At 43.6% G+C, this 23,089-nt stretch overlaps 2 protein-coding genes and 1 long non-coding RNA gene across 7 annotated transcripts in view; all 3 read right to left on the bottom strand.

Annotated features, from left to right (window-relative positions):
* The window catches only part of IFNAR1 (interferon alpha and beta receptor subunit 1), a 29,877-nt gene extending 25,682 nt beyond the window's left edge, over window positions 1-4,195 (bottom strand). For 4 of the 5 annotated variants that reach the window (XM_078358736.1, XM_002761395.6, XM_054249144.2 and 1 more), the window contains exons 1-2: window positions 4,039-4,195; window positions 458-578 (exon numbers count right to left, since the gene is read on the bottom strand). In XM_078358736.1, coding sequence (XP_078214862.1) covers window positions 458-578; window positions 4,039-4,111 — 194 coding nt within the window. In that variant the 5' untranslated portion in view covers window positions 4,112-4,195. Of the gene's footprint in view, window positions 1-457; window positions 579-3,423; window positions 3,651-4,038 lie in introns of all 5 variants that reach the window. The other variant, XM_054249145.2, reaches the window with a different exon arrangement.
* A 13,203-nt stretch (window positions 4,196-17,398) lies between these two features.
* Window positions 17,399-17,842, bottom strand: LOC128930372 (uncharacterized). Its single transcript, XR_008478338.2, has 2 exons — window positions 17,663-17,842; window positions 17,399-17,569 (listed from the first exon to the last, which is right to left on the bottom strand). It is a non-coding gene; the product is annotated as an uncharacterized LOC128930372 (long non-coding RNA).
* A 1,384-nt stretch (window positions 17,843-19,226) lies between these two features.
* IL10RB (interleukin 10 receptor subunit beta) overlaps window positions 19,227-23,089 on the bottom strand; it is a 39,455-nt gene continuing 35,592 nt past the window's right edge. The window contains exon 7 of the mRNA XM_078358734.1: window positions 19,227-19,421. Within this exon, the coding sequence (XP_078214860.1) occupies window positions 19,242-19,421 (180 nt within the window). The 3' untranslated portion in view covers window positions 19,227-19,241. The remainder of the gene's footprint in view (window positions 19,422-23,089) is intronic.

Below are 23,089 nucleotides of genomic sequence, written 5' to 3'. Positions count from 1 at the left end.
TGGGTGACAGAGCAAGACTTCATCTCAAAAAAAAAAAAAAAGTGTATCTAAAATTAAAATGTAGTATATCATGGAGCTAACAGGAAAGCCTGACCACAAGAAGCCTGGTGACCTATTCCAAGGATTTGGATGGGCCTTTTGGAGTACTATCCCATATCTTCAAGATATACCCTAATTCAGACCTCAATTTATATTGAAAGAAGCTGGAACACCCAGAAGAAAGAAGGAATGGCTATGGGTTGGAGACGCTGTCTACCACCCTCATCCCCAATTTCTTTTGCTTCAACACCCAAAGGTGTATTTGACTAAGTCTCTATAGAAACAAAGTTAAAAATACTATGTAAAATAGGCAGAACATTTCTAAAAAATAGAAAAACCAAATACTTTCCAAATCTGAAAATTATGGTGTTAAAATTATTCAGGTCATTCTGACAAATCAGTAAGCAGAGTCACATACTTTTGATAATCGAATGAAAAAGTCGCATTCCTCAGAGACTCATCAATCCTGTTCCACTTCAGGATAAAGTTGTCATCTATGATGTCGACTTCTACTTTTTGAGATTTTAGATGTTTCCCACCTATAAAGGCAACAAGAAATAAGAACATTATATATAAACTGTATGGATATTCTAAATGTTATTCTATCCCTCACATCCCTGATTAAAGAATGAATACAGTGAACTATAATGAAGTATATTTTTAAAAATCTAAAAAAAACCTAATGATTACTCCCTGCACAGGGATGCTGCTGATTATATTTCTGCATCTGAGAGAGCTGAAAAAAAGGTTGATTTGTTTTCCTCTTTGAAAAAAAAAGAGTAGCCTTTTAATTAAAAACCAAATGCTGTCTGCATAAAGATAGAATTTTTCTTGTTCTTACAAGTGACACTGATAGGTCACTCTTATAATGAGATTCAACTGTTTTATGGCCTTGATTTGATTTCACATTGCATGTCCAGAGACACACAGATACTTCTTGACTTACAATGGTGTTATGTCCTGGTAAAGCTGTAAGTTACAAATACCAACCAAAAACGCATGTAGTACCCTGAGAAATCCATCGTAAACTCAAAAAACTGCAAGGCAAACTGTCATAAGTGAGGGACCATCTGTACTTCACATACTCTAATAGTAGAACTGAATAGATGTGATTTGAAAGATGGACAGCTGTTTATAGGAACAGAATATTCACATAACAAAATCAAGAGCCCCAGGGCTATCAGGCCAGACTCGGGGTTTGATTTCCGACTCAGCCTATACAGCCTCAGGCAAGTTACCTGATCTCTCAGTTGCTCAGTTTCTTGTCTGTTAAATAAGGATAACAGTATCTACATGGCTCTGAACACTTAACAAGTTTATACCTTTAAAACACTTAGATTAGTGCCTGGCACACAGCTAAGAGCTTAAGAAATGCTAAATGCCTATAAATTATATTTTGCCAGCTCTCTTCTAACTTAATTTTAAACTGATTTCTTAATGCACACCCTCTTGGAACGTCAATTTTATATAAATTTTCTGGGAAAACTTTTCACATTAAAGCAAACATGAGTAAAATGCAAATTTTTCATAAACAAAAGACTTCAAAGAAATTACTACAGGTTGCACCAGGAACCTAGTACCCACGTCCTAGGAAAAGTGTAATATATATTTGTGGAAAAGTTTGAGAAATAGGATATCATGTACTATACAGGTATATGGTTTTCTAAGCCAACAGGTAAGTATTTTGAACCCACATGCAGGTTCACAGACCACCTGGATTCCTGCACTGGGATGCTAGCCCTTTTTCTCTTTGGGTACCCCTCCTCACTACAAAATTACCTCTCACGCTCTATCAACCTTATAACAGTTGCTATTCTCCCACGCATTCCAGGTAAGTATAAAGAATTTCAGCAATTTAGCCTGGTGATGCCCTGCCTTTGTATTTTTCTTTTATTATTTTTGTAAAGGAAAAAAAAAATCTCAGGACCTCTCCCAAATTTCTTACACAAAAGGGAAGGTTGAGCCCAGAGGCCAAGTGACTGCAACACCCCCTTCCAAATGAATGGCTGTTACTAGCATTATCCTACAGCCAGATCCCCAAGGAAAGATAAAAATCCTCAGCCCAGGAGAACTGCTTGAACCCAGGAGGCGGAGGTTACGGTGAGTTGCACCATTGCACTCCAGTCTGTGTAACAACAATGAAACTCCATCTCAAAAAAAAAAAAAAAAAAAAAAGCCTCAGCCATCTGCAAAGGGCTGCCCTCACAGATCATTGATAAATTCTTTGCTGGTCTCCCATAAATAAGGGCATGCCAACTGTAACTTTAGGTTTACAACTTAAGTCTAGTTCTTAAAACTAAAGTCTAAAGCATAAACAGATCACGTTGGGTGGCTCATGCCTGTAATCCCAGCACTTTATGGGGCCAATGTGGGTGGATAGTTTGAGGTCAGCAGTTCGAGACCAGCCTGGCCAACATAGTGAAACCCTGGCTCTACTAAAAATACAAAAAACCCTGGATGTGGTGGCATGCACCTGTAATCCCAGCTATTTGAGAGGCTGAGGCAGGAGAATCACTTGAACCCAGGAGGTGGAGGTTGCAGTGAGCTGAGATCATGCCTCTGCACACCAGCCTGGGCAACAGAGTGAGACTCTGTCTCAAAAAAAAAAAAAAAAGTATGAATAAAAATGTCTTCCCATATTTTGGATAGTTTTCTCAGTCTTGGTCTAGAACTGCATTTACTCAACTAAAAAGTATGAATATTTTTATGACATCTGAAAAACTGAGCAACATTACAATCTTACTAAGACAACATTTCATTGAGTTTTGAACATGCTTATTTCTTTGGGGAAAAAGTAGGTAGTTATGTAAACCTAAAATAAAATTCTAAGCCCCCCAACCATCTGAACGGACCCCTCCTCTCAACGAAAGCCATTCCAAAGTTAACCTGAAAAACTAGTTCAGGCCTTCTACAATGACAATGTCAATTACAAGCTTATCTTCTCTGGTCCAAAACAAAGTCAAGAATCCACCTACCTAGAGACATCTGCATAACTGACTCTTCCTTTACTCTCTTTTTCTTTCTTTCTTTCTTTTTTTGAGACGGAGTTTCGCTCTTGTTACCCAGGCTGGAGTGCAATGGCGCGATCTCGGCTCACCGCAACCTCCCCCTCCTGGGTTCAGGCAATTCTCCTGCCTCAGCCTCCTGAGTAGCTGGGATTACAGGCACGCACCACCGTGCCCAGCTAATTTTTTGTATTTTTAGTAGAGACGGGGTTTCACCATGTTGACCAGGTCTCAATCTCTTGACCTCGTGATTCACCCGCCTCGGCCTCCCAAAGTGCTGGGATTACATTCTCTCTTTTTCTTTTTAAGACACTCATGGTATCTTACTTATAATACAGATTTCTTGACCACTAAAGTCTTACGGAACTATTTGTCTTACCACCTCCTGAAAACCTCTCCGGAAAACCAGTCACAGATGTGTCTGTGGCTCATGTTTCTCCCGCATGCGCCCTGAAGCAGGCTTAGTAAACCTCGAGGACTGAGAATGATGCTTCTGTCACTCACTCCCTTCGGTTGTCATTTTTTATTGGCCTGTAAGAATCCTGAGGGCAGAGAAATCCTGGCCACACTTAGTTCACTATCCCGTGGGACAGGGCGCCTGTTAACCTGAGGAAATGCGTTTCAGTTAATGTTTTTTTATTATCAAATATGTCATCTGAGCTGCAGTACCTTGCCGGAAAGCAGCACACTAGACACAAAGCTCTGGCACCGCCACTTCCTGGGGGGTGGGACCCGGGCGCGCCCAAGGATCAGTACGCCGGTAGCAGGCAAGCGACGAGGGAGGACTCACAACACCACTCTCCTGTTTCATTTTCGAGCCCAGGTTGGGTTTAATCTGAGCGCTGCGGCTAGGGACCCCAAACCACCGGGGCAAAGAGGACCAAAGAGTTCCGAGACTGGGCGTCTGTTGCCCCCAACACCATCGCCGCCCCCGTAGCCCAGTTGCGCGCCCTGTCTCCGGCCCCACGCCGAGACTCTTCTCACCGCCTCTCACCTGCGGCTGCGGGCAACACCCATAGCGCCACGGCGACGAGCATCAGGGTCGTCGCGCCCAGGAGGGCGACCATCCTCCGCGAGCCGCCGTAAGTCCCACCAGTCACATCTCCGCTCACGCGCTGCTCCTCTTAGCTCACATCTCCCCGTCCTAAGTCACATCGGCGCTCTGCGCACGCGCTGCCCCTCCTAGCTGTCACCGCCCCTCTGTGCCCGGGCCGCCCCGCCTAGCCCTCACCGCCCCATCGCGCAGGCGCCGCCCTTCCTAGCGCTCACTGCCTCTCTGCGCACGCGCCTCCCCTCCCTCTGCGCACGCGCCTTGGAAATGGGAGGCCCTCTGCTTTCTCTCCTTCCTTACTGTTTCCGGCTAGTGGCGCATCTGGCGCAGTACACGCTTGCTTTCTGGGAAAACCCCGCCTCACGGGAGGCCTTGACCGTCACTGGAATGCGGCAGGCGCCTGCGGAGACCTGTACACCTTGGAGTTCCCGCGTCTCTTCCCCGTGTCTGCAGCTGGGGGGCGCGGGTGTGGTCCCGATCGCTGCCCGGCGCTCTTCGTCCTTGCCCTTAGGCGCTCGCTGACCCTAGAACCTTGGAAGGTGGCGTTGGGAATCCCCAGCGGCCTGGGAACCTGATGAGGCTGGGAGAAGGAAGCGGTTGAGGACCCGACAGTTCCTGTGTGCAGAGCGAAAGCGGGACCAGAGGCCGTGGAGCGCTCATTCGGGGCGACCTGGCTGAGGGGCGCGATGGTCCGAGAGAACCGCCACGTTCTTGGGCCGAGGGGCTCCAGAACAGCGGTTGCTAGGCTGTTTTGCCCTCTCTTCCTTCCAGTGGCCGGAGAGTCTCCTCTTCTCTCTCCCCTCTCTCTTTTCGTCTCTCTCCCCTTGGTCTGTTACCCAGCAGGCTGGAGTGCAGTGATGTGATCGTAACTCTCCAAGCTTCATCAGTAAACATTTCGAGCCCACCGTTCGAATGGTTATTTAATTAAATTCCTCAATAATAGATAACGTGCATTGTGAAAATACGCGAAATAAAACTTAAATGATGAAATAGTGTAAAGAATCGAATACTTGGTTGTTAAAACAACTAAACAATTAATTAGCAATTATATAATTAAATGAATATTTGTAAAGGACAATGCAATGGAATATGGTTGGTTGGTTGGGTTTTTTGAGTCAAAGTCTCACTCTGTCGCCCAGGTCGGAGTTCAGTGGCGCGGCTCACTGCAACCTCTTCCTCCTGGGTTCAAGGGATTCTTCTGCCTCAGCCTCCTGAGTAGCTGAGATTACAGGCGTGCGCTACTACGCCTGGCTAATTTTTGTGTTTTTAATAGAGATGGGATTTCTCCTATGTTACCCAGGCTGGTCTCGAACTCTGTACCTCAAGTGATCTGCCCGCCTCGACCTCCCCAAGTGCTGAGATTGCAGGTGTGAGCCACCAAGCCCAGGGGGAATATGCCTATTTTAAAAACATCTTAGAAGTATAATTTGCGTATCATGAAATTCACCCAGTTTCATTGAATAATGATTTTTAGGAAATCTATCGAGTTGTTAGGAATGGTTTTGAAAACCTTGAATTACCACTCTATGATTCAGCGATTTGGGGGTTTGAGTCTGAGTGTGTCAGTACTTAGTTTTAACAACATCAAAGGTGGAAAAACACCCCATGAAGATACGTGGGTCCAAAGGGAAGAGGAAAATTCCTGGTTGCGATAATAAATTATACTTATTTTAAAAGCCTTTCCAACGACTCTTCATGCTTAAATTAAAATTTCCATTTCCTGCTTTCCAAAAGTTCTTGCAAACTGGTTGAAATAGGATGTATTTCTATATTTAGTACAGTCAACTCAAATGACTAAAACCTTTCATTAGATTTTTAAACACATTGGCAATTTCCTCTCCTTTTCTTTTTTCCCCCTTTTTTTCTTTTTCTCTCTGTCTCTCTCTCTCTCTCCCCTTTCCCCTCTTCCCCCTCCCATCTCCCTTCTCTCCCATCTCCTCATGCTGTGTTACCCAGGCTGGAGTGCAGTGGTGTGACCATAAATCTGCAGCCACAATCTCCCAGGTTCAAGTGATCCTCCCACCTCAGCCACCGAAGTAACTGCCCCCCGACTTTCTTTAGTGAGCAGCTAGAGTTTTTGTAGATGCTCAGAGTTGTTTCAGCAATAAAAAATTACACCCAAATGAATATATTTCCAGATACATTTAAAAATGCAAGAGTTTCTTTTGACTTTCCCTTTTCATATTAAAAGTAAGTTTAAAGGTTCAATGGTTTTGTTTTTCAATTATCTGCTACATAAGCATGCTTGTCTGAGCTACTTGTTAAAGAAAATGTCAGTAAGTATCTTTATAAAAATACGTAATTTATTTTTAAATTGACAGTAATTTGCATGGCAGAAAGATTTTCATAGTCTTCCCTATCTTAATAAATATATTTACAAACATTGAATTGTATTTTAATAAAATTAGAATATGCTAATAAAATTTGCCACAGCTGTGACATCCTGTGGTAAGTACTTTATGTACTTTAGTTTCAACTTCTTTGCTGTAATAATTCGTTTATGGTTAAGACATGAATTATCCCCTTTGGTGCTAGCTCTATAACTTTACCCCAGGACCTCCTTTCCCTCCTTTATTCTAGTCAAAACGGTCTAGAAGAGGTGTTGTACTTGCAGTTTTTCCATACAGCATGTTCTTTTTTACTTTCTTTTGTGGGGGGAGAGTCTTGCTCTGTTGCCCAGGCTGGAGTGCAATGGCACGATCTCGGCTCTCTGCAATCACTGCCTCCCCGGTTCAAGCAATTCTCCTGCCTCAGCCTCCCAAGTAGCTGTGACTACAGGTGTGTGCCACCACGTCTGCCTGTTTTGTATTTTTAGTAGATACTGGGTTTTGCCATGTTGGCCAGGCTGGTCTTGAACTCCTGGCCTCAAGTAATGGCCCAACTCAGCCTCCCAAGGTGCTGGGATTACAGGTGTGAGCCACTGTACCCAGCCCCCTTTTTACTTTTTGCTTGGAAAGAATTTTCAAATTGACAGACAAGTTACAAAAATAGTAAGAGAACTCCTACATACCCTTTGCCCAAATTCAGCAAATCGTTAGTGTTTTGCCACATCTGCACTCCCTCTTTAAATACACATGCAAAATCATATATGTATATTATTTATTTATTATCCTGAACTTCTTTAGCTTTCTTTATCCAGAGTAGTTCCCTGGCCATTGTCTTTCATGTCACGGACATTTTTTTTTTATTTTGAGATAAAAAAAAAAAAAACTCAGGCCAACTGGAAGGCATCTCAGTTACCTGCATAATGAATTCGATTGAGGGGCATAAAGCAGAAAAAGAGACTGAGGCAAGTTTCAGAGCAGGAGTGGAAGTTTATTTTAAAAGGCTTTAGAACAGGAAAGAAGGAAAGTACACTTGGAAGAGACCCAAACAGATGACTTGAAGGACAAGTGCAGCATTTAACTGTGATTCCAGGACTTACAGGCTGGCCCACTTCTGGGGTCTTGCACCCTTTTCCCATGATTCTTCCCTTAGGGTGGGCTGCCTGCATGCACAGTGCCCTCCTTACACTTGGGAAGTGAGCATGTGCATGTGTTTAGGAAGTTGTACACATGCCCATCTGAGGCTTTCTTCCCTTTTCCAACCGAGTGCCCCCAGAAGGTCATATTTCGTCATTTTGTTTCAATGTGCATGCCCAGGCTCACTTACCCAATACTGAAGGTTATATTGGAAGCCCTTTTTGCTTCTCCCTGGTGCCTGCATTCAATTAACACTTTAATGTAATAGCCGTGATCCATCGGGAGATAATTTGGTGCTGGATGCTGAATTATCATTTTTAGAGAGGCAATGTGATTGTGGAACCATTGCCGGTGTCTGTCCCACAGGCCCCAGCTGCATGACAGATGAATAAATACACTCGGACACAAATTTCCAGTGAATATATGGGCAGGAGGTTGTGAGCCACTCACAGAGAGAGATTGCAGCTACATGGCACTGACTAGCTTGCCTTCTTCCCATTTATCCAGTATAGATTTAATAATAGTCTTTAAGTCAGCATACTTGTAGAGACAGATTAAAAGCCAGGTTCTGATGCCCAAAGCAAACACCATTAGAGGGTAACTTCCCTGGTCGATGTACCCCTCCCACCGCCAGAGAGGGCCATCTGGCTCCAAGTTTAATTTTAAGACCACATGAATAAACAAGCTAGCTAGGTAAACTACTCACATTCCTTTGTATTTGTGCCCTAATCTCTCTGGCTCCTGCAAAGAGACTCAGGCTGTCTTTAGCCAAGAACTATAGACAAAACCCTTAGGCCTTCCAAAAGAGTTTGAGACTATATTCTATAACTTTCTCTAAAATTTTCCCTTAATATTTTTGCCACCACCCTGAGTGAATTCCCACAAACCATCACCTGACATTCCTGTTGGGGTGGGGAAGAGCCTTCTCCTGCCCTCTCATGCCTGTCTAACTACCTGCAACATAATGGCATGTATCTACCATTACAGCATTATACAGAAGCATTTCACTACCCTAAATATCCCCTGTACTCTACCAGTTCACCCTCCTTATTTATTTTAATGCTCAAATGTCCCAGATTTGGCCAGTGTCAGCCACTTCAAGGTGACTTGTCTTCCTTTTGGTATACCCTCATTATTTTTCTAACACTACTTTCTAGCACAAGATGTTCCACGTTCATCTTACATTTTTCCTGCCCAGCCCTAAAATCAGCCATTTCTTCCAGGGGCCCAGGTTTTTTTTTGTTGTTGTTGTTTGTTTGTTTTAAGGAGCAATGATGTTTAGGAACCAAGATCTAGGCACTAAAATTTTTGTTTTAATTAAGGAAGTAAACTGTTGAGTATGTATTTTGTCTTTCCCTTTTTGGCTGATAAAGAAAAAGTTGTTCCTTGTGTATTTCACTTTTTGGAAAAAGACATGTAAGAAACATCTGTGCTTTAGGGCATGTTTCCCTATGATTATATGGCAGATTTCTTACACTGTGAAATTGAACTCTTGTTTCTTCAGATCTTCAGCTATATTTGCCATACATGATCCAATAGCATTGCTGACTGAGGAATGTGTTTTAGTCATCATCATATTGTGGAAAGGAGAACAAGGGGCATGTGGCTTTTTGTGTTTTGCTATTAAGTAAGAACCCCCAAAGCAGTTTCTAAACATTGTCACCAATTATGAAATTTTGTGGAGAACCAAAACAAAATGAGTATCACATGACTCCTGAAAAGAAATTGTGGAAGTTTGTGTTTTCTGGAGCATGTCTTCCTAGTGTGATGTCTTCATACTGTGATTAGCTAATATGTCAAGGCTCCTGTTATCTTATTCACTTATGTATTAATAGTACTATCTTTAATTTCCAATTTATTTGTAAGAATTTTGTAACATTCATTTTGTGAGCATTAATTTAGTTAAAACTACCTGTAAACACACATTAGGCCAAGTAAATGGCTAGACATGGTCACCAACTCCAAAGTATACAAGTATACAAATGCGCATTGCTGCGCATTTCCACTGTGTGAGGTTCTCACTCTGTTCTCAAGTGTATCACACGTCACCCAATGTGACATGCGATCCTCTGGCATTTGGACCAAGTGAAGGTGCTCATGCTAGGTTATATATCAAATATCAAAAGCTTAATTTATTTCTTATTATATAATGTAAATATAATTTCATTGCACTTCATTGGACCCTGTATTCCAACACAAACCCCTAGGGTGGGTGCACCTTGGATTAGAAATCACTGTTTTAGAACCTTCCAGAAGAATAAATTCACTTCTTTCACTTCTTTCTGGGAGGAGAAGTTTGTAGATGAAAGGGGAGAGTCCTGGCTGAGTAGTAGCCCAGTGGCACAGACTTTGAGGGTGTAAAACGCTAGCCCCAGGATGCTAGGGAAGGGATCTGAGCAGTTCTTTCTGGAATCTCCAGAATGCTTTCCTCCTCAGTGCTTCATCATCCTACACCTTTCCTCATCCCAGCAGGCAGGCAATTCAGTAAAAGATAGTAATGAAGCTGGCACAGTGGCTCACACCTGTAATCCCAGCCCTTTGAGAGGCTGCAAGAGCGTCACTTGAGCCCAGGAGTTTGAGACCAGCCTGGACAACAAAGTGAAACCCTCCTATCTTGCAAAAATACAAACAATTAGCTAGATGAGATGGCACAGGCCTGTAGTACTAGCTACAACTCAAGAGGCTGAGCTAGGAGAATCGGTTGAACCCTAAGAAGTCAAGACTGCAGTGAGCCATGATCACACCACTGCACTCCAGCCTGGGTGACAGAGTGAGACGCTGTCTCAAAATAATAAGAAGAAGAAGAAGAAGAAGGAAGCAAACAGTGGGAACACTGAGCCAGTTTAGTGGTGAGGGATATAGATTGCAGCAGGTGACCTGGAGTAAGAGATGTTTAAGGGGAGACAACGTATAAGTAGGAGATAGGAAAAGAAGGGGGATGCAGCATGTAAACAAGGGGAACAGCATATTAGAAGGCCTGGTTTGTGTTCACACAGCTTAAGGAAAGATTGAGTCTGGCTGCAGGCTCTCTGTACACTGAGAAAGAAAGATGTCTGTTTAAGCAATAACATGGAAGACAGCTATACCCCTTTCCAAATGGCAACGAAGTATCTCTTAAACAGAGACTGGCCTACTGGTTAAGAGTGAGTTCTGAAGTTGACTTGACTTAGGCTGATATCGCAGCTCCATCACTCTGGGATCTCGGCAAGTTACTTAATCTTGTTTCCTGTTTCCTTATGGGGGCTGTAGCAGTATCTATTTCATAGTGGTGTGATGAAGTTTTAATCAATCAATGCACAGAAAGAGCTAAGTCTGGTATCTGGCGCAGTGTGCTCACTAATTTTGGCTATTTGTTCCTGACCGTCATGGTTAGTTTTTTCCACTTCAGAAGGGCTCAGGGGAAGATCTATTTTTTCTGGAGAAAACCTGAAGGATCAAATAGCCCCAATGATCAAAACTTCATAGTCTACAACCTCAACTGAGCTGAAATTAAAAATCTGCACTCACTTCAATCTCTACCCTACAATTTCTCTTCTCATTTTCAGCAGGTGTTCATCTACCCAACTCTTATGTCTTAGAAAATACAGTCAACAGATCAGGTTTCAGCGCTCCATCACCAAAACAGCAAACTCCCCTGCACCGTCCTCCATTCTGTCTTTCCTTGTCATTGGGAAGACATCCCTTTTTCAGTCGAATGAAAATTTCTCTGGTTCTGTAAGCCACACCTTCATAGGGATGGCTTTCCATTAATTATTTTTACCTTTATTAATGACGTTCTTACCGCTCTTTAGCTTCTCATTAACAGTTAAACATTCTCAAGTATCTCCCAATTAAAAAAGGCGTATATGCTGGATTCACTCCAGAAGCTGTCCTTCCTCTTATTATTATCCACAGCCAAATCTAGCTACATTTGTCCACACCTATCTTTGTTTTCTCACTTCTTTTTTTTCGAGACGGAGTCTTGCCCTCTCACCCAGGCTAAAAGTGCAGTGGCGTGATCTCGGCTCACTGCAGATTCAAGTGATTCATCTGCCTCAGCTTCTTTAGTAGCTGGGAATATGGACGCCTGCCACCACGCCTGGTTAATTTTTTTTTTTTTTTTTTTTTTTTTTAGTAGAGACAGGGTTTCACCATGTTGGCCAGGATAGTCTCGATCTCTTGACCTCATGGTCCACCCACCTTAGCCTCCCAAAGTGCTGGGATTACAGGCGTAAACGACTTCGCCCGGCTGTTTTCTCACTTCTTATGTATTCCTCAGCCCACTAAGCTTATCTTTCTGTCCCAGTCATTTTGCTTACTCTCTTCTCACCAAGATCATCAGCTCATTTCTAGTATTCAGATCTATTAGACATTTTATAGCCTTGATCTTACTTGACTTCTCCATAGCCTTTGGTACGTATCATTCCCCATGCTCTTATTCTCATTAAGCTTGTTTGCTGTTGCATCTGTCTCTCTGGTCATTCTTCTCAATCTCCAGGGCAGCCCACCCCACTGCTCGTGACTTAAATATTGGTGTCCCTCACTGCTTTGTCCTGGCTCACCTTCTCTTCCCATCTCCCATAGTGGTCTCTTCCCCTTCCACGAGTTCACTGTCATTTATGCTCATGGCTCCCAAATTGGTCTTCAGCCTAGATTTCTTTCCTGATATCCAGATCTTATTTTATTTTTACTTTTTTTTTTAAATAGAGTCTTGCTCTGTCAGGAGGCTGGAGTGCAGTGGTGTGATCTCGGCTCACTGTAACCTCTGCCTCTCAGTTCAAGCAATTCCCCTGCCTCAGCCTCCTGAGTAGCTGGGACTACAGGCATGTGCCAGTATGCCCGGCTAATTTTTTGTGTTTTAGTAGAGACGGGGTTTCACCATGTTGGTCAGGATGGTCTCAATCTCCGGACCTTGTGATCCGCCCACCTCAACCTCCTAAAGTGCTGGGATTACAGGCATGAGCCACTGCACCTGGTCGATGTCCAGATTTTATATCTATCAGCATATTGGAAAGAGGAGGAGGAGCTTTTATTCCCCCAGTGATTCTGCTCCTCATTTGTGGAATCTGGCTGTATCCCAAAATCTTGTGAGTGATCTTTCAGTCCTGACTACAGAAATTACAAAGCTTTGTCTGCCAGGTCTCATGGGGAAAAACTGCCCTCCCCATACCAGACTTGCATGTGCACTGCAATGCACTGCAGTTTTCTGGAGGGATTTATAGTTAAGGACTCAGCTCTCTCACCTCCCACACCACCTTGGGCCACTTCTGCACATAAGCATATCTGTATCCCTAGCCATTCTGTAAGGGAAAAGGGAACACTGGGATGCTGCTGCCTCTTTTTGCTTCTTGCTTGCAGTTAGTGAATAAAGGCTTGATTGTTACTTTCGGTTCAGCTAATTGTCCTAAATATTACCTGGTCACCTAATTGCTTGACACCATTTGGTGGACCCTTTCTATTTGAGGACTTGTGTCTCTAGCTGAATACAATTTTCTTGTATTATTTTTGTGGCTGGGGCTTGGTGAGCTTCTTGGATCAATGGGTTTATAGTTTTCATCAAGCTTAGAAAACTATTGGCCATTCTTTCAATTCTTTTTTTCTTATCCTCTCTTTACTCTCCTTCCAAATACACATATATTAGAATCCTTAAAGTTGTGTTCAATGCTATTCTTTAATTTTTTCTTGTCTTTTCCCCTGTCTTTCATTTTGAATAGTTTCCATCACTATGTCTTCAAATTCACTGCTCTTTTCTTCCACAGTGTCTAATCAGCTATTAATCCGAATTCAGTATATTTTTCATCTCAGACACTGTACTCTTCATGTCCAGAAGTTGGATTTGGTCTTTTAAAAATATATTTCATATTTCATGTCTCTCCTTAATATACTAATGCTTTCCTCCATCTACTTGAACATATAAATATAGTTTTGATAACTGTTTCAATGTCCCAATCTACTAATTCTATCTACTGTTTCTATTGATTTACTTTTCTTCTTGTTAAATTAAATTTAGCCTAAAGCTACCTCTTCACATATTTTAAGTTTGGCCTAAAGGTTTCTTTGTACATAATGAACTGTAGCCTATCTTGATGTGTAAACAGACTGTAACTTGCTCTTGTAACAAGTAGCTGAGTCTCAATCAATCACAGCAGCTGAGTTTTGGCCAATCACAGGTGGCCAGGTGTTCAAGCCAGCTTCAACTAAGGCAACCAAACAGCTGTGACCAATCCAGCTATTTCTGTGTCTCACTTCTGTTTTCTGTACATGATTTTCCTTTTTCTGTTTAAAAATGTTATCAACCATGTGGCAACCCTGAAGTTGCTCTGAATTTATTCCACGGGCTGCCCAATTTATGAATTGTTCTTTGCTAAATTAAACTGTGTTGAATCTAATTTGTTTAATTTTTTTAATGCTCTCATTTGTTATAGATTGTATTTTCCTACCTTTTTGCATGCGTAGTAATTTTTTATCAGATGCCAGACATCAATTTTACATTGTTGGGTGCTGGATAGTTCTTTATTCCTATAAATATTACTCAAGTTTTATTCTGGGATCCAGTTAAGCTACTTGGAAATGGCTTGGTATGTTTGAGGCTTGCTTTTGTCAGAGGGGACCAGAGAAGTGTTTGGTGTAAGGCTACATTTGCCCCACTATTGAAGTAACTCCCCCCTGAGTATGCTACCTGATGCTTCATTAATTATGAAATTTTCCATGCTGGTTGGAAACATTTTCAGCCCAGCATGAACAATGGGATTGATCCCTTTGCTCTTTTGGGTGGTTCTTTCCCTGGCCTCAAGCTTCTTTACTACACATTGTCTGATCCATAATTAGCCTAGGACTCTTTGCAGCTCTCCGGAGCTTTTTCTGTGTGTGCAGCTCTCTTTTCTCTGGTTCTCTACCCTGTGAAATCTAGAAGCCCTGGCCTCCTTGGAATCCTACCTGCATTTCCTCAACCCACAGGGATATGGAGTCCTTCTCTCTATGCTGAGGCCTGGAAGTTCTCTCCAGTAAGTCAGCTTGGGCAATTGTAAAGCCCACCTCAGTTGTTTCTCTTCTCTCAGGGATCACTGTCCTGAGTCTATTATTGTCTAATATCTAAAAATATGTATTTTAAATATTTTGTGCTGTGTTGGTTATTTATAGTTTAAGGCAAAAGAGTAAATCTGCTCCATCATGGCCAGAAGCAGAAGTGTCATCCTTGCACCATGTTTGAAATACTTCCTCCCTTCTATTTCTATTTGTTCTTTCTTAAACTCCTATTAGTAGAAAATTGTACTTCCTGGATTGGAAGTACCCTTGAGGTCTCCTAATATGTTCCCTCTGGTTTTTAACTCTTTATTCGTCCTTGGTTCTAGAAGATTTACTTGATTTCTAATGACATTTTTATTTCTGTAATAATGTGTTTAATTTTCAAAAGCATTTCTTTATTCTGATTTTTAAAATACAGCATCTTGTTCTTGTTTTATGGATGCACTAATGTGGGATCTTTTAGAGTTTAGGTTTCTGCGACATTCTCTTCTGTTCCAGTATTCTATTTCTTTCTTTCTTTTTTTTTTTTGAGTTGAAGTCTCGTTCTTGTGCCCCAGGCTGGAGTGCAGTGCTACAATCTCGACTAACTGCAACCTCTGCCTCCCGGTTTAAGCGATTCTCCTGCCTCAGCCTCCCGTGTAGCTGGGGTTATAGGCACCTGCCACCATGCCCAGCTAATTTTTGTATTTTTAGTGGAGACGGGGTTTTGCCATATTGGCCAGACTGGTGTTGAACTCCTGACCTCAGGTGATCTTCCCACCTCAGCCTCTCAAGGTGCTGGGATTACAGGCATGAGCCACCGCACCTGGCCTATTCTATTCTTTAAGAGTCAATTTGTCTGTTCGTATTTTTCTTTTATTTTTCTTATTGTCTGGCAATCTTTGAGTATTTTCTTTATATTTAAAAGAAGACGGCCAGGTGCGGTGGCTCACACCTGTAATCCCAGCACTTTGGGAGGCTGACGGGGGTGAATCACAATATCAGGCGTTCCAGAAAAACCTGGCCAATATAGTGAAATCCCGTCTCAATTAAAAGTACAAAAATTAGCTGGGTGTGGTGAGGGCACCTGTAGTCCCAGCTACTTGGGAGGCTGAGGCAGGAGAGTTGCTTGAACCTGGGAGGCAGAGGTTGCAGTGAGCCGAGATCACACCATTGCACTCCAGCCTGGGTGACAGAATGAGACTCTGTCTCAAAAAAAAGGAGACAGCAGGTTGATTTTTTTTTTTTTTAAGGTAGCTAATATTAACGGAGCCTTACCAAGAAAATGAAGGCCTATGTTTTTGAGGCAAAACTTATGTCTGAAAGCATCCCTGTAGCATAGGTAGGTAAGTGTGGAGTGAGACATTGTAAGGCTCTGGACAGCAACTGCCAGAGTTGTGCAATCTTTACTTTGGCTTACTGAAGAGTGCAATGATATTGCCAGGGTGGTTAATTCAATTAAGAAGAACAAATCTATAATTTTTTGCCTAAGGGTGATTTGGACAAATGCCTGACTGGCTCAGGAAGGAGAGAGGCAGGCAGCAGAGGAGTGTGGGAAGCTTTTTGCCACTGCTATTCTGTTGACTTTTAGTTAACCCATTAGTGTTTGGACCTCTGCATTTTGTTTCCACCTTCCTGCCATCTCTGAGTCAAGAGCAACAGCCTTTAGATATTTTTTTATTATATGTTTCCAATTGGAAAACAACAACATTCATCCTGCATTCCCAGTAGATGTATCATTACTTATCTATAGGTTAAATACACATATTACTGCACTATTTTTATGCACGTTGTAAATCATATATAAAATAAACATTTGAAAAGGATGCCTTTTATAGACATTTAAAAAGGGATAAAGGCTTTTTCTGAGATGGGGTCTTGCTCTGTTGCCCAGGCTGGAGTGCAGTGGTGTGATCATAGCACATGCAGCCTTGAAATTCTGGGCTCAAGGAATCCTCTCACCTCAGCCTCTTTGTTTGTTTTGTTTTTGTTTTTGAGAAGGAGTCTCACTCTGTCACCCAAGCTGGAGTGCAGTGGCACAATCTCAATCACTGCAACCTCTGCCTCCTGGGTTCAAGCAGTTCTCGTGCCTCAGCCTCCTGAGTGCCTAGGATCACAGGTGCATACCACCATGCCCAGCTGATTTTTGTATTTTTAGTAGTGACAGGATTTCACCATGCTGGCCGGGCTGGTCACAAACACCTGACCTCAAGTGATCCACCCGCTTCAGCCTCCCAAAGTGCTGGGATTATAGGCATGAGCCACTGTACCTGGCTTAAAGCCTTTTAAAAACTATTTGGAAAATAAAAATAAAAGTCTTAATATTGTTCTCACACCATGGTTACTGTTCTCAAGCCTCCAAGACATCTGGTCTGTTCACATTTCTGCTCTCCTGTTCACCTCTTTGCTCCCATGAAACCTACCTACTTAGAGTGCTCTGACTTGTTGCTTTCTCTCTTTTTTTATTTACCATGTTCATGGAAAGCCCTTATGAGAAAATTAATGGAAAACTGTCTCTGTACCACAGAGAAAATAAAGGGAGATATCCCATTGCTAGCTCTAGAAGAATTTTAAGCTAAGTCTGTCCATAAGTGGATGACAGGCATTTTTGGCAGGGCTACTGTGGGTCACACAAATCCTGTAGAGCACCTCTTGTAATGCCAATGACAGTATTAGTTTTTTCTAAGTGAAATTTTTCACAGAGTTTATGAAAAATAGAAAAAATCCTGGAAATATAACACAATACAACAGTTATTTACTTAAGCCAAAAATCAATGCCTTTTAACTAGTATGCATCTTACTAAACATATATTTGAGAGACTGTAACATGCTAGACACAGAAGATAGGACAATGAACAACATAGACATGGTATCTGTATTCGTCTGCATGGGCCGCCATAACAAAATACCACAGACTATTTCTCACAGTTCTGGCAGCTGAGAAGTCCAAAATGGTTCTGGCTCATTTGGTTCCTGGTGAGGCCTCTCTTCCTGTGCACAGATGGTTACATTCTCACTGTGTCCTCATACTGTGGAGAGAACAAGCTCTCTGGTGTTTCTTCTTAAAAGGACACTAACCTTATCGATTCAGGGCCCCACCCTTATGACCTCATTTAACCTACCTGTTGTAGGCCCAACTTCAAATACAGTCACCTTGGGGATTAGGGTTTCAACATGTGAATTTTGAGGTACACAATTCAGTTGGTAATATTATCTGTCCTCATGAAGTCCACTACAAAACACAGATATTAATAAGCATTAAACATGCAATGAGAATGAAACATATAGTAGAGGTAGTAACTCATCTGGAGGACTTAGAGTAAACTGTTATTGTCTATATACTTTATGGGATGCAGAAAGCATGCATAAGCAATATACAAAAGCAATTTTTAGGAAAGAGTAAAGCTGCAGAGGTAAACCTGTGGCTTTTGACTTGAAGATAAACCATTTACATTATATTCAGGTCACAATTTTTTTGTTTGTTTTTAGTTTAAAAAGCACTTAAAATCTTGAGCATCGTAGCTGATGTCCCGTTTAGTAGTATAAATTGTTTGTTAGAGGTAATACAAGATTATGAACACACAACAGCAGGTTCTTTTGACCTCTCAGTGCAACTGCTGAGACCATAGAACTGTGAGTATTGGTCACAGGGAGGCAGTGGAGAGCAAGTGAGACAAATGTAAACACATTCTTACCTCATTTTGATCATTTGGGCAGTTTCTCTGCTGTTTCAGAAAAAAGTCAAAATAAAACACCATCCCAAGCAGGTGCTGAGGCCCCAGTTGTCAGTCCTAGGACCCGGACCACACACTGTCCACTGGTCTTGCATGTTGGTCTTATTGGTGATCTGTCCATGACCCTTCGAATCTGTCTTAAATGTGTGCATACATCAGCCGACATCTCCTGATGACGAACACCTGCACTTTTGCTGGATGCAAGCCGGAAGTGGCAGATTTGTCTCTGGGACGGTTAAACCACAAGCCTCCGAGGGCAACTGGAGTTCAGGTTCCAGCTGTCATAAAGAACCTCTTGAGCTGCTGTCGGGGTTTCAGATCCACTTATCTCTACTGCCATGGGGTACCTTTCTACTCCTGCAAAAATAGAGTCACGACAACGCAGAAAACTGCAATTTTGTACTCAAATAACAGCTTGTGCACTGTTAAAGGCAATGGTTTGCCAGCTGTAGTGTTCATGGAGTCACCTAAGGACCTGTTATAACATAGATGAAAATACGGACTTCTCGCAGTTGCCGATCCGGCAGGTCTGAGGCGGGGCTGGAGAGTTTGCATTTCTAGGTTTCCATGTAGTGCTGACGCTGCTGGTCTAGGAAACACACGTTGAGAGCCATTGCTTTAAAGAATCTTGATGTTCTTCTCACCTGTAGTTTAGATGATGATGTATCTTACAGGCTCTGTTCCTTCTGTGGGATCTTCTCATACAACATACTGTATACAGTTTTCCATGTGATTGTATTGTATCCACTGGACTGTTAAAATTTCTTATTGGTGATAGTAGGACACTTAGAATTTTCTACTTCTATAGAGGTCCTTATCAGCAGTTGTCCACATTAGCAGTTCTTACACCTAGCGATAACATATGAACTTACTTCATTTAATTTTAAAAAACAACTATCCTATGCTTTTCAGATATAACAATGAATGTATGCAAATATAGTGGAGTTATGATCAAAAGTTGTGAAGTTTAGAGTCTTTCAGGCAATTTAACATGCATGAAGTGATTGATTCCCTTTGAAGCAAAAGCTCCTGTCTGTCCTTTATTCTGAGGTGTTGGCATCATATTTTCCAGAATGAAGAGCAAGGTTGCTTTGGGAATTTGTACGCCAAAGTGTTTCTGAGAAGTGGAAAAATTGGTGCCAGAGAGCTGTGAAGAAAGGAAAAGGAAGACAGCATCTGAGAGGGCATAGCACGTATATACCCATCATTTCTGGGAATCTGAGAGATGGGAAGTCCTGGAATACAATGCAGCTCTCAGTGAAAGACCTGAACTCTGGGCCTGAGTCAGCCACAAATTCACTGAAAGGTCCCGAGCATTCATTCATTCATACATCCACACATTCAACAGATAGATCTTGAGCTACCTATTAAGCACCAAGCACCGTTCTAAGGGCTGGGGAGCCAGCAGTGAATGAAATATACAACGCATCTGCTCTCCTGGAGCCTCACTGTAGTGTGGACAAGGATAAATGTGTGAACAAAAAATATTTGTTGAATTGAATTGAAATAATATGATGTCAAGTAATGCTACATGTTATGAAGAAAAAGAAAGAGGTACTAGAGACAGTGAGGGAGAGAACCTCTCTAAGGCGGAAACACTGGACTCGATGACACGAGGAGAGGGCTGGATGACAGAAGATGTTCTATGCTTACAGAAGAGCATCTATCTGCACAGGCTCTGAGGCACGTGTCTCTGGCACATCCCAGGCTGCTCCGTGAGAGAGCCCTATATGCAAAATGGCTCCACATGCAAAGGAGCTGAGAAACCAAAGAACAAGGCAGACAAATACAGTTTGCAGGTAAAGGTACTGCCTCCCAGGAGACCTTATCCTCGTAGACGGTGCTCTTTATCTTTTTTGGACAGGCTTTGCTCATTATGTAAGGAACTGTGAGGCTACTGGCTCTAAACAGTCAGTTTTGCTTTTTTGTCTGTCCTTAGTCTTATGATCTTTAGGAAGATAATGCCGTCTGAATGTCTAATTTGATGGAGCCTGAGGCAAGACACTGACTAATTACGTAGGTGTTTGTGATGCCACCAATATAAGCCATTTTGTATCTGCTTGTTTGAAGAAGTACCTGGCTTGGTTTAACTGATCACGAAAGTGCTGATCAATTCAGTTAACCGAAACCGCAACTGGATTACTTCCTGACCATTCAGACCTGCAATGCTAGGCCTCTGCTACTCTAGATCTGGCTCTGCGTGTACTTGGGAGCCAGGGGACCCACAAAGTCCCCAGGAGACTGCACACTGTCAAAGGTAGGGGGCCTTTCAGGGCAGCCCATTTGGAATCCCTGTAAGCTTTCAGGAAAACAGTATCGCTGGTGCTGAAGAAAGAACCAGAAGAAAAAGAAAGCACGATTGCACCTTGAGCTACGGTGTGTAATCTCTGAGTGGATGTTGGCTGGATCAGCAGGCCATGTCAGCATGGCTTGTACTTGGCTGGCTGACTTGGTGTTTGAATTTCTTGCCTTCAGGCTTTGGCTCTTCTGCTGGGCTTGTATCAATCACTTTTGGGTCCTTTTTTCCTCTAGCTGGCTGTGGAAACCGGAAACAGAGTAAACAATGCCAACATTCCCCCTGGGAGGGCTCTTCATCCAGCCCCCTTCCTGGCCAACAGCACTGTGCCGTCCCTGGCGTAGCAGAAATGCACATCGTGCTGGGAAGGAGAAGCCAGCCATTGTGCAGACCCTGCTGCTGGCTGGTCACTGAGCTGGGCACCTTGGAGCTCTTCTGTCACTGGTTTTCCAGCAGGCTCTGGCACTGCCCCATCAGCCCTCTGCCTTGTCAGGTGGGCTCACTTTCTCATTCCTATAGGGAGCTGCTCCACCGCACTGGTTTCCTTCCAAGCCCCTCTCTTCCCTCTCTTTGTTGATACTTTGCCAGGAACACAGGCGCCATCGGCCTTCCTTAAGCCCCGCCCCCTCACTCGGATCACCTGCCTGTCTCTGACCTGTGTTCTCTCCAGTGACAACCTCGGGGGTATCCCTCCTCTTGCCAAAGGCCAGAGCAGTTGCTGTAGGTCCAGTCACCTCTCTTGTCTGCTTCCTAGGGACATCAAGCCTTCTCTCATGGGTGTGAGCAACGTGTCTGTCAAGGGCTCAGCTGAGCTGGAGAGAGTGGCTAATTGACGTAATAAGCAAAAATGAAAGTCACAGTAATGTCTGTCATCCCAGCACTTTGGGAGGCCGAGGTGGGTTGATCACTTGAGGTCAGGAGTCCAATACAAGCCTGGCCAACGTGGTGAAACCCCATCTCTCCTAAAAATACAAAAATTAGCCAGGCGTGGTGGTGTGCCAACTACAGTCCCAGCTACTTGGGAGGCTGAGGCAGGAGAATCGCTTGAACCCAAGACGTGGAGGTTGAAGTGAGCTTAGATTGTGCCACTGCACTCCAGCCTGGGCAACAGAGTAAGATCCGTCTCAAAAAAAGAGAAAGTAGCAGTGAAGCCCTCATCACTCACGGCAGGGGCAGAAGCAAGAGGATTCCTCCCTGCCCCCGACCCCGAAACAGAGCTCCAGTCAAGAGTGGAGTAGCTGGTGGTGTAGATGTGGGGATGAAGGTCATCTCTCTTTTGAGGCTTCTGCAGTTTTATGGACCCAGGAAGGGAGAGAGGAGAGGACCAGGAGTGGAAAAGAACTGAGTCAAAGTGGATAACAATGTCTTCGTGGTTCTCCCTCTCTCCTCCCAGAGAAGAAGGAGGCCTTGGCGGAGGTGTCTGAAGAAGGCTTTGGGCCGAGAGACCTGAGCATGAAGGTGCAGGGCTGGGAGCACAGGTGTGTGCAAGCACATGGCCGGCACGGGCCTGAGTCCTTGGGTGCAGCTCCCTCCAGGGACTGCAGTGCCTCGGGTATGTCAGGTCTGGTCTGGGGAGGGAACCTCCCTGTGAGGCCTGCCTGGTACAGCCTTGTAGTTGCCCAGGGTCCGTCCTGATAAACCACACCTGGGATTCTAACAGGAGCCGGACTCCTCAGTTTCCTCTCTACAGGCATCAGGCAACAGCACATGACGGTGGGGTAACATCACCCACCTGAAGTATCCCCCCTTGACTTTCTTCTTGCCCCCTTCCAGGCACTGTCATGTTTCTCTGAGCCCAAAAGTCGTCTTTCTCAAAGGAGTTGGCTACACCTGCTGTCTCAGCTTCTCCACATCTTCCCGTTCGCTCCGCAACACCCTGAAGTCTAGACGTTATTGTCATCACTCCGCCGAAACAGGGCAGCTTTCTAGGTCTCTAGGTTCAGCTAGGTTCCCTGGAAACACACTCTGGAAGGAAGATCTGCATGTGGGAAATTTATCTGGAAATGCTCTTGGGGACAACACTTGTAAGGAGTGAGGAAAGTAGGATTGGGCAGAGGGAGAAATTGGAGATGGATGATGCCTCAGAGTTGCCTGAAGTTAATGCAAGGGGGCCCAGCTTTGGTACTCTTGCATGGAGCAGTCATTGACGAACCCCCAGCTTCCGTTTCCCTAGAAACAAAAGAAGTCTCCTATGCAGAGGGGGTGTGACTTATGCCTGATTGGCAGCTCCCTGGATGAGGAGCAGGGAATCACTGAAAGTCCACCTTGAGCTCCAGCCTCTTGTTTTAGAACAGTGCTTCACCCCTGCTCTTGCTGGGTGGAGGCACCCTCAGGTCCTTGCCACGTGACCTCTCCAATATGGCCACTTGGTTCATGCGCGTGTGCTGTTCAAGAAGGCAGCAGAGACAGTCTGCTAGCAAGATGAGAATTATGATTCTATGGAACCTAAGGCAGCAGCATCCTGTCACCTGTGTCCCATTCCATTGGTAGAAGCAGGTCATTGGCACTGTCCACACTCA

The sequence above is a fragment of the Callithrix jacchus genome, chromosome 21, assembly GCF_049354715.1.
Source record: "Callithrix jacchus isolate 240 chromosome 21, calJac240_pri, whole genome shotgun sequence".
Classification (NCBI taxonomy): Eukaryota; Metazoa; Chordata; class Mammalia; order Primates; family Cebidae; genus Callithrix; species Callithrix jacchus.
This window is presented reverse-complemented; position numbering and strand designations above follow the sequence as displayed.